Consider the following 10756-nt stretch of genomic DNA (forward strand, 5'->3'; position numbering starts at 1 on the left):
AAACACAACTCATGGTTAATTTTCCATGACCGTGTAGTTTCTTTTGGTAATCCTCAGTGGGGTCAGAGTGTAATGGCCTGTAGAATGTGGTGTCTAACAGCCTCTTCTTCATATTCCAACCTATTCATAATGACTACAGCACCTCCTTTTGCTGATCTTCATTGAGCTCCTGGGAGTCTCTAGACTTGCACTGAGAGCAGAAAGATGTCTCGTTAAATATAATCTAGTCTCCTGTTCTTTTTCCTTTCAGGAAGGAAAGTTCAAAACTCTTCAGACCTGCCCAGTACATTATGTCAGCTGACAATTACACCAAATTCAAATCTGCAGTGTTCCTTCTCACTGGGATACCTGGGCAGGAAGATGTCTATCCCTGGATCTCTGTCCCCTTCTGCTTAATGTATGTTATTTCGATAGTAGGAAATTCAGTCATTCTGTTCATTATAAAAACTGATCAAAGCCTCCATGAGCCCATGTACATTTTCCTTTCCATGTTGGCCATCACAGACCTTGGTTTATCGGTATCAACTATACCAACGACACTGGGAATATTCTTATTTAACTCTAGGGAGATCAGCCTCGATGCCTGCTTTGCCCAGCTATTCTTCATCCACTCATTTTCATACATTGAATCTTCTGTGCTTTTGTTGATGGCCTTTGACCGCTTCATTGCAATCTGTAACCCGCTGAGATATGCTTCCATCTTAACCCCACCTAGAATATACAGGATGGGACTTTTGTTTGTGCTAAGATCGGTGGCCCTAATATCTCCACTGCCCTTTCTCTTGAAACGGTTCCGATACTGTCGAGCCAATGTCCTCTCCCATTCTTACTGCCTGCACCAGGAGGTCATGAAGATGGCTTGTTCAGATGTCACAGTCAACAGCATCTATGGTTTCACTATTAAACTCTTATCGGTGGGATTGGACTCGTTGTTCATCTTTTTCTCCTATGTGATGATCCTTAAAACTGTGCTGAGTATAACATCCCCCAAAGAGTGCATCAGGGCGCTGAACACCTGCGTCTCCCACCTCTGGGCTGTCCTGCTCTTCTACATACCAGCTATTGGCTTGTCTGTGATACACAGATTTGGGAACAGCTCTTCTCACTTGCTTCAGATTATCCTGGGCTATATCTACTTGCTGGTCCCACCCCTGATGAACCCAATCGTGTACAGTGTGAAAAGCAAACACCTTCGTGCAAGGATAATTAGGGTTTTCTTCAAGTGAAGGGTGAGTTCATCACTTGGCTACAGAACTGGTGACATGACCCATGAAAAACATGGGCCTATTCCATTCCGGGCCCTTACATCCAAGATTAAATGAACTACTGATCTCCACTCTGTAGAGAGAGGTTCTGAAGGGGTCTAAGGCCTGGAGTAGTGGGATAGGGTCTGTCGCCACCCACTGGTGAGTGAGGACAGTGTAGTGGGGGAAGGACACCAAGGCAGGCAGCAGCATTTAAAAATTGAATATGTTTGTGGAGAGCCAGGGCACCAATAGGAGTCTGGCCTATAAAGAGCCATATCAGTGGCTGCTCCAACCTCAGAATTCCTCTCGATATAGACAATAAAGAGAAGGGATGTGGATGTTGTTTCCCATTACACCTGGCCTGTCCCTGTCCCGTCTCTGGTTAAACATTGAGGGGCCATGAAAAAAGCTGCAGGGCTGTTCTGCAGTTGCAATCCTGGCCCTTCCTGAGCGCTCTGGGAGCTGCGTGATCCATGGGGGCTGCACCAGCTGTGGGCATGGGCTATTCAAGGGGCACGGACACCCACCCTTCCCCCATGCCCTCAGCCAGGTGCTTGTGACTGAGTCATGTCAGAGACATGATTAACACCAGAGCCCCAGGAGAAGCCATGGTGGCAGAGCTGTTGATGGCTCTGCATACAGCACACATGCTGAGCCCCCTCCCCACCAAGGCAGAGCAGAGCTGCATTGTGAGTGAGTGTCTGACACACAGGAGTCCTGGCAAGAGACTCAATCCCAGATTCCCTCCTACTCCTCCCCTCTGTTTCCCCTGCTGCAGGGGTGGAAATGGTCCTCAGCTCCCCCACAGAGGCACAGCTAGCTCCTATCCCAACCCAGCCCATTCAGTGTAGGGTGGCCACCTATTCAAAAGACAAAAGCGAGACATATATAGAAGCCCTGTCCCCTCTGTGACCGCGCCCCTGCCTCTCTTCTGCCCCATCATTTTCCCCAAGACCCCATCCTTGCTTCTCCCAAATATACGAGGCTCCACCCCATCTCCAGGACAGAAGCCAGTGTCAGGCCATGGTAAAAGCAGCCCAGTGAGCTAGAGCAGCTATGAAGAGCTCCAGACTCTCTGCCTATCCTGGACAAGGAGCTGGGGGCCCAAGAGAAGCCCCCAGCCTGTGTTCCCGCCTCCCATGATGTTCAATCCAGGGATGGTGGAGAGTCTGAGGCTCCTCACAGCAGCCTGGGCTTCTGAGACAGTTCTTAGCATGGGCTGGTTCTGAACTGGCCAGGGTGCAGAGCCTCAGGGGAAGTGGAGGAGAAGGGGATAGGGCCTAGTGGGAAGAGATGGGGCAGGGTCTGGGGCCCCAGGGGAAATGGAGATGCATGGGGCTCAGCAAGCCTGAACCAAAGCTGACCCCCATCAAGCAGTATGGGGAGAGTATGAGTAAAAGAAAAGGATGCGGCTGTGTCAGGGTCCCACAGAGCAACACCTCTGGCACTGGTCTATAAAAGGCTGCCTACTATAGCCTCCTGTGACAGCTGGCTTCTGGGAAGCCCCGTGATTCCTGCACCTTTGGCCAGTTCTGGTTCTCTAACTCAAGATCAAAGCCTGCCTAACTTAGGTTGCAGCGATCAGTGTAGATGTGTGACAGCTGCCTGTTATTTTAAAAACGTTTTCTCTAATGCTTTGTGCTGTTTGCTAATAAACATCTTTGTTTTAAGGAGGTTGGGGGTGACTGTATAGTTCTGGTCACAAGCTCCCGAAGGGAAGAAACTGAAGTGTCCTGTCAGACCTGCTTGATAATAAGCGTTTAGCATACATGTGGTGTTGTAGCCAGCTCAAAGAGTGAGGGAATTCTGAGATTCCCTGCAAGAGTGGAAAGAATCTGGTTTACAGGGTAAAGAGACCATATATCCTGGTTTTACTGTGACAATCCAAATTCCTCTTAGCCAGCATCTATCCTTGTTGATTGCTAATCAGCATTCAGAGGAGCAACTTGTTCAAGTTGCATCCAATATAACGATCCACTCAAAACAAAAGTAATGGATGTTAGAACAATCTAATGTCATTAATATGTATGCATATGTCACCACATACAAACATACCAGCCTCTGGAGTAAGTGCACCCTAACATTTTTGTGGGTGGGGAGAATAAATTTGGATCTAGAAGGAGGGCCCGAGCACCCATGCTCTATAAGAAGGGGTGACCCAACTTGCCAAGAGAACTTGTTTTTCTGCACTTCTGAGCTTCTGTGTTCCAGAGCTTATTTACTAAGTTTTCTAAGCTCCATGCTTCTTCGTTCTTCATTTATGAGTTTATTAGTCTGTTCATTTTAATTTTTAAGCTTTAAATCAGTTAGTTATGTGAAAATCTAAGTTAGCTTCAATAGCTTAGCTTTACCTTCTCCTAAGCTCTGTATCTTCCACTCAAGAATTGAGGCATTTGAACCTTTGTCTCGTACCACCAAGTTATCAAGGAAGGGTGTGAATATATATTAAACAAAAGCTTTATAGTGTATAATATATCTTTAGAATAATAGTGCTTCCTTTGTAACTCTGAATATTTTACTATTTAGTTACTATTTGAGTACTATTCCATTTTTCTCAATAAAAGTTTTTAAGATGATATTTGTCTCAGTGTGAGTGTCCTGTCATACCCCCAAGGGTCCTTTGCAAACTGTGTGTAACCTGATTCTGGGACAAGAAGCTTATTATCTTCTGATGAGATTAATTGGTGAACCTATAACCCATACTATCAAAATTAATAATATTAACCTCCTAAAATCAGGCAACACCCAGGATGACTGTGAGCCACCAATGTGTTGTGGCTGTGAACTAGGTAGATGAGATCCTAGAATGTGTCAGTTGAGATAGGGACGTATTAATATCCTTGTACAAGGCACCAATGAGACCCCATCTGGCAAACTGTGTAAAATTCTGGTCACTCCTATTCCAGAAAGATTAATTTAAACTGGAGGACGTGTAGAGAAGAGCTCCTAGAATGGTCAGGGCAATGGAGGACCTGTATTATGAGGAGAATAAAAGAGCTTGGTTGGTTTAGCCTAACAAAATACAGGCTGAGGAGGGATTTGAGTGCTCTATAAGTATATTGGGGAGTGGTGAGTGTTAAACACCAGAGAGGCAGAGGAGCTTTTGAAGCTAAAGGACAGCACTGGCAAAAGAACAAATGGGGAGAAACTGGCCAGGAGTAAACTGAGGCTGGAAAGGAGAAGAAGGTTTCTGACCATCCAAGCAAGGGGGTTATGGAACCGCCGCCCAACAGAAGCAGTGTGGGGAAAACAAGTCAGCTGGTTTAGGATGGAGCTTGACAGATTTATGCACCGGATGATATGCTGGGGGTCACCTGCCATAGCAGGGAAATGGGCTCATTGACCCAGGAGGTTCTTTCCAGGCCTATGTCCCTATGGGTAACATTAGCCCATTTTATGTCACAATGGGAGCTCATGTGGAGTTGCTTGTCCACTATGACTATGCTCTGTGCCCTGGCCAATGGATTTTTCCCTCAATAGGTTCAGGGGAAAGCATGACTTTGTGTCATCATCTGGAAAAGGAATTGCTCTTGGGTTCCTGTTTAGTGATATGACAGAAGTTTAATTCCCTGAGTTTCTGGTAATCTCAGCATGCTGAGCTGCCAGCCGCTCCATCCCCAGCCACTAGCCCCAGAGAGGAAGGATGGTTCAGGGGTTAAAGTGCTAGCCTGGGACTCAGAGGAACTAGCTTCCTTGTTGGAGTATGTGTATATATATCTATATCTATATATATATCTATATATAACCTATATATCCATGTAATATGTTACAGGTCATGGTGCCTAGTGTGGTTGGAGTGTGTCTGGAACATGAGTGCATGACCTGCGTTGACCTGCATTTTGGAAACCAAAGTGAGAACTTAAAGGTCAAGTGGTCAGAACTCTCTTTGTATTAAACATTTTTGTTGTGTGTCCTTGGAAAAAGTGGAGAGTCAGCAGATAAGGAAACAGCACCAGATGGACTGCTATGGATAAGAACTGGAGGAAATGGTATTCCTTAGATAATGGTGGCCTGCCCAGGATTGTCTCTTTGGAATTGCATGGGTAAAAGGCCGAGTAAACAAAGGCAAAGGACTGATGACACAATGGAATGGACTATACATGATTGCCTATCCAGGAGGTACAACCATGGGAATCTGGAGTAGGAGCAGAAAGGTTATTTAACTCCTGTATTTGGCATTGTTGTGAGCACTTCTGGAATAGAATAGTGTTTCCTTTTCTCGTGTCTACAGTTCAAGAAGGGTGTTGATAAATTGGAGATGGGTCAGAGAAGAGCCACGAGAATTATTAAGGGATTATAAAACCTGCCTTAGAGTGATAGACTCCAGGAGTTCAGTCTATTTAGCTTAACGGAGAGAAGGTTAAGGGGTGACTTGATCACAGTCTGTAAATAACTACATGAGGAACCAATTTTTAACAATGGGCTCTTCAATTTAGCAGAGAAAGTTATAGCACAATCCAATGGGTAAAAGCTGAAGTTAAACAAATTCAGAATGGAACTAAGGCCTGGTCTACACTGACAAGTTGTTTTTTTTGTTTTTTTTTTTGGCCAAATGGCAGCTTTTGTGCCTGAAACAGCAGACATGTAAACACTGAAAAAACATTTTTTGTGCGGAAACTCCTCAATTGTATCTCTGTAATAAAACCCACCCCGAGGAGAGTCACAAGGCTTTTTGCTCTGAGGCTGTAGCACCATATTGCCAGTGTAAACACTGTGTTTGATATTAGCTCTGTTATTGGTCTCTGGAAGGTACCACAATGCCCATCCTGACCACTCCAGTCAGCAGTTTCAACTCTGCTGCCCTGCCCCCAGGTGAGCAACTACATGCCCCTCTCCTATAAAGAATTTTGAAATCCCGCTTCCTGTTTGCTCAGTGTGGAGAGCTCATATTTTATCTGTCCAGCTGACCATGGCAACTCCACTCAGCAAACAATCTTCTGCTTGGACCACTCCTGAGCTACTGGATCTGTTCAGTGTTTGGGGAAAGGAGGGTGTCCAGTCCCAGCTGCACCCCAGCCGTAGGGTTTTTGATACTTTGAGCCAGACTGCACACAACTTGTGCGAAAAGGGATATGACAGTGATATGATATGAAGTGCAGAGCAAAGATGAAGAAGCCAAGGCACGCCTTCTGTGTGGCGAGGGAGGCAAAAACCTTGCTCTGGTGCTAAGCCTGCCATTTTTATAGGGAGTTGGGTGCTATCATAGGTGGCAACTCCACCTCCAACTCCAAGAGCCCATTGATGCTTTGGTGGTTCTGGACCCAGTGGAAAGTGGACCTAGCCAAGAGGAGGAAGTCATAGATGAAGAGGTGGAAGCTGAGGAAGATGTGGAGCTGTTCTCCACTCTGGAGGTGTCTAGCCAGTCTCTGCAGTTACTCTTTGGTGAGTCAGAAGAAGGAGAGGAGACCCCTGGTAAGTGGTTTTGCTTTGTGAAGTTCTGAAGCAGGTCGAGGGCAGAGAAATGTACAAGGCTGGCTTGTTTCTGTGTGCTGGGCATTTCCTCAGACAGCTAAGCAGTACTGTGGAACAGAAAGTTGATACACTCTGAGATTTCATGGGAATCCTCCACAGAAATCTCTAGGAAACTTTCCTGGGGGTACTCATCTATCCTCTGCCACAGGTCCCTGGGCAGAGTTAGTTTATTCATTGCCCCACTGAGAGACACTTTCCTGTACCATTCTGCAATTACTTGGGCAGGGACCAAAATTGCACACAGGAAAGCAGCATAGATCGGAAGCCACAAGCGTGTAACAGATGCACCCTTGCTTCCCTGCTTACCCTCTGGAGTGAGATATCTTCCATAGTGACCGCCCCTTGTCGGCAAGTTGAAAGTGTTATCCCTCATAAGTTCCATGTGACCGTTTCACATTGCTTTTGTGCAATAAACCCCTGCCCCTAGGTTCACTCATAATTCCTGGGATCTTCTGGCTCATGTGTGCTAGCCTGGTCACCGAGAAAGAGATAGGTATGTTACCAGTGATGTATTTTAATACAGTGTATCAATGCTCAGTGTGTAGCTAACAAAAGTGCTTCTGTTAATTGTTGCTTGTAGCTCCACAGAAAGCCATCCTCCCACAGCAGCCGAGCAACTCCACCAGATAAGAAAATGCATGAGATTCAGGAAGGAAGACATGTTCCGTGAGGTGCTCCTGTTCTCAGAGACAGAAAAGGGAAAGCGAGAAGTGCGACAGAAAAGACAATTATGGGTTCCATAGGGACACGACGGAGAGGCTGATAAACGTTTGGAGCACCAAACTGACATGATGCAGTTCCTCCTTATGCTTCAGACTGAGCAGATGTGTGCCTGCCCTCCTCTTCAGCAGATGAATTCTTTTCTGCCCACTCCTGAAACTTCCCCTGTGCATCCTATCCACTTTCTGGCACTTTGCACTTTCCTCCACACTACATCTTGGCCGACTGCTTTTAAAATGAAACTGGACTTACACTCACCTATGATAATAAGCCCCCCAGTACCTTCTCTCCCCCACCTCAAATTAGAGTGTGTATGTGTGTGCGTGTGGTGTTGTGATTTATTTGGAAATAAAAGCAATTTTTTTTTCAATTGTAAATTTCTTTATTTGTTTCCACACAAGCTATGATACCTCATGGCATGTGCAATTCAACAGACACTTTTAATAATTCCTTAAATTGAATCCTAGGCCTTAACATTCACAACTGCTTCCTAGCATACCAAATGCAATTAAGCATCACAGTCTCAACATAGCAACAAACATTACTTGTTTTCACCTTTGAAGTGTTGCCTCAAGGCATCCCTGATTCTTATTTCCCCATGTTCCACCCCTCTAATAGCCCTGGTATCTGGCTGCTCAAAATCAGCAACCAGGAATCCATCCTCAGCAGTCCACCCCTGAGTAAACCTGCCTCCCTTCCCTTCACAAATATTATGCAGTGTGCAACACACAGCTATAACTGTGGGAATATTTTCCTCATTCAGGTGTAGCCTTCCATAAAGGCATCACCAGTGTACCTTTAATCAGCCAAATGCATATTCAGCAGTCATTCTGCATCTACTCAGCTTGCTGTTGAATCGCTCCTTCCTACTATGCAAGTTTCCCTTGTATGGCTTCATAAGCAATGGCATTACCGGGTATGTCAGGTCTTCCAGGATCATTACCAGCGTTTCAACTTTCCCTATGGTGATCTTCTGATCTGGAAAGTAAGTCCTTGCTTGCAGCTTTCTGTACAGGCCAGTGTTCCTAAAGATATGTGCATCATGGATCTTTCTGGACCAGTGTGCATTAATGTCTGTGAAACACCCACAGTGATCCAAAAGCAGCTGCAAAACCATGGAAAAGTACCATTTCTGACTGATGTGCTTGATTGCAAGATAGTACGGTGCCAGAATTGGAATATGTATGCCATCTATCACCCTCTGCAGTCAGGGAAACTGATTTCCACAAAGCCATCCACAACGTCATGCTTGTTTCCAAGAGTCATGTCTTTCACAGTAGGATGCAATTAATGGCCTGGCACACTTGCATTAACACAGCCCTAGTGGTCAATTTCTCCATCCCAAACTGGTTGGCAACCAACTGGTAGCAGTCTGGAGTTGCCAGCTTCCATACTGCGATTGCCGCACACTTCTCCACTGAGAGGACAGCTCTCACTCTGGTGTCCTTTCACTGCAGGGCTATGGCGAGCTCAGCACACAGTTCCAGGAAGGTGGGTTTCCACATCCAGAAGTTCTGCAGCCGCTGTGCGTCATCCCAGACTGCATAACAATGCGATTCCACCACGCAGTGCTAGTTTTCTGAGCCCAAAAGTGACATTCCACTATGTTCAGCACCTCCATGAATGCCAAAAGCAATCTAGTGTTGCTGCTTTCCATGTTGGACACCATGTCAGGCAACCATGACTGCTGTTGTCTTTGTAATTTCAGGAATAACTCCACTGCCACTCATGAAGTGTTAGTGAGAGCGAGCAGAACAGTGGCGAGCAGTGTGGGATCCACACTTGCAGATAGATGTGGCAGGGAAAGCAGAAAACAAAGGACATTGAAAAATGCCCTGAACTGAAGATGGAAGCACATGGCATGCTGGGACAGAAAGCTATGCATTATGGGGCATTGAGCCTGCACCCATGATGCGCCACAATTCCCTCTGCTCTCCTGCAAGACGTAGCAGCAGAAGGGGGAGAGCTGCATTATGGGATAGCTACCCACAGAGCACTCCTTTCATTGGAAATGCAAGTTAGAACATGCTATGCCACCAGTGGAAGACGATGTGAACACACAACAGTGGTTTTCTTTAAGTGCTTTCTTATCATAGAATATCAGGGTTGGAAGGGACCTCAGGAGATCATCCTGTCCAACCCCCTGCTCAAAGCAGGACCAATCCCCATTTTTTGTCCCAGATCCCTAAATGGCCCCCTGAAGGATTGAACTCACAACCCTGGGTTTAGCAGGCCACTGCTCAAACCACTGAGCTATCCCTCCCCCGAGCAATGAAACGCTCAGCGGAAACATTCTGCCAGTGTAGACATACCCTAAGGTGTATTTTTTTTTTAACAGTGAGGGTAGTTAACCTTTGGAAGAATTTATGAACGGCCGTGGTAGATTCTCCATCACCAAGAATTGTTAAATCAAGACAGGAGGTTGTTTTAACAGCTCTGCTCTAGGAGTTATTTTGGGGGCAAGTCTCTGGCCTGTGCTAGGCAGGGGGTCAGAATAGAGGATCACAGTGGTACCTTCTATCCTTGAGATCTGATCAGTGGTGTTAGTAGCATGGCTCTACTGCACAGCGTGTTGTACTGATAAATATGTTACAGATCGCAAGGCGCTCGGATGTTAGAATAATTGGGGCCACAGCTAAGTGCCTTAGAGAGATTTCTGCTCTGTGAGCCCAATAAGGACCATTTGGTGCATTGGGTGGAGAACGTGAACTCTTCCCAACACCCCTTGGAGATGAAGCTTGTCATTAGCACAGCACCCTTTTGAAGAGGGAGTTCTTGGCCCCTTCTGCAGCCCGGCAGTAAGAGGGGGAATCAGGACGTGCTTTCAGAGAGTGAAGGATCTGGAGAGTGTTGCCTGGCTGAACAGAGCCCTGATGGGCTGCCCCTTGGTCTGATCCTGACACCCATACCCACTCCACGAGCAGTGAGAGCTGCTGTAGAACTGGAGATCGACCTCACTCTCTGCACCCAAATTTCCAAGATCAACAAGTTTGGGGATCACTGGATCTGGGGAGGGGGTTGTTTGTGTCCAATGTGGAGCTAGCAGCAGGCACCTGGAGCTGGGCTGGAGTCATGCCATTTTCTATTTAAAATGTTCATGGCCTTGCTTAGCCGGTGTGTGCATGTCTCATGCTTGAGAAAGAGGAGGAGATCCTCTGAGCTGTGCCTGAGGAACCAGTGACTTCGCTAGCCCATCCATGTTATGTCCGGTTGTCTGTGGCGTAACCTTCATCCTTACCAATGGGGACTCTGCAGCCCAATGCAGAGGAGCAAAGCATCTCTGCCACTGATGGACTGTGTGACCAGAAATATCCACT

General features: G+C 46.4%; 1 protein-coding gene across 1 annotated transcript; it reads left to right on the forward strand.

Moving 5' to 3' along the window:
* The first annotated feature begins 290 nt into the window (after window positions 1-290).
* On the forward strand, window positions 291-1226 carry LOC140915597 (olfactory receptor 51G2-like). Its single transcript, XM_073355531.1, has one exon. The coding sequence runs from the start codon at window positions 291-293 to the stop codon at window positions 1224-1226; it is 936 nt and encodes a 311-aa protein (XP_073211632.1).
* Window positions 1227-10756: the final 9530 nt, after the last annotated feature.

The sequence above is a fragment of the Lepidochelys kempii genome, chromosome 1 (genome assembly GCF_965140285.1).
Source record: "Lepidochelys kempii isolate rLepKem1 chromosome 1, rLepKem1.hap1, whole genome shotgun sequence".
Lineage (NCBI taxonomy): Eukaryota > Metazoa > Chordata > Testudines > Cheloniidae > Lepidochelys > Lepidochelys kempii.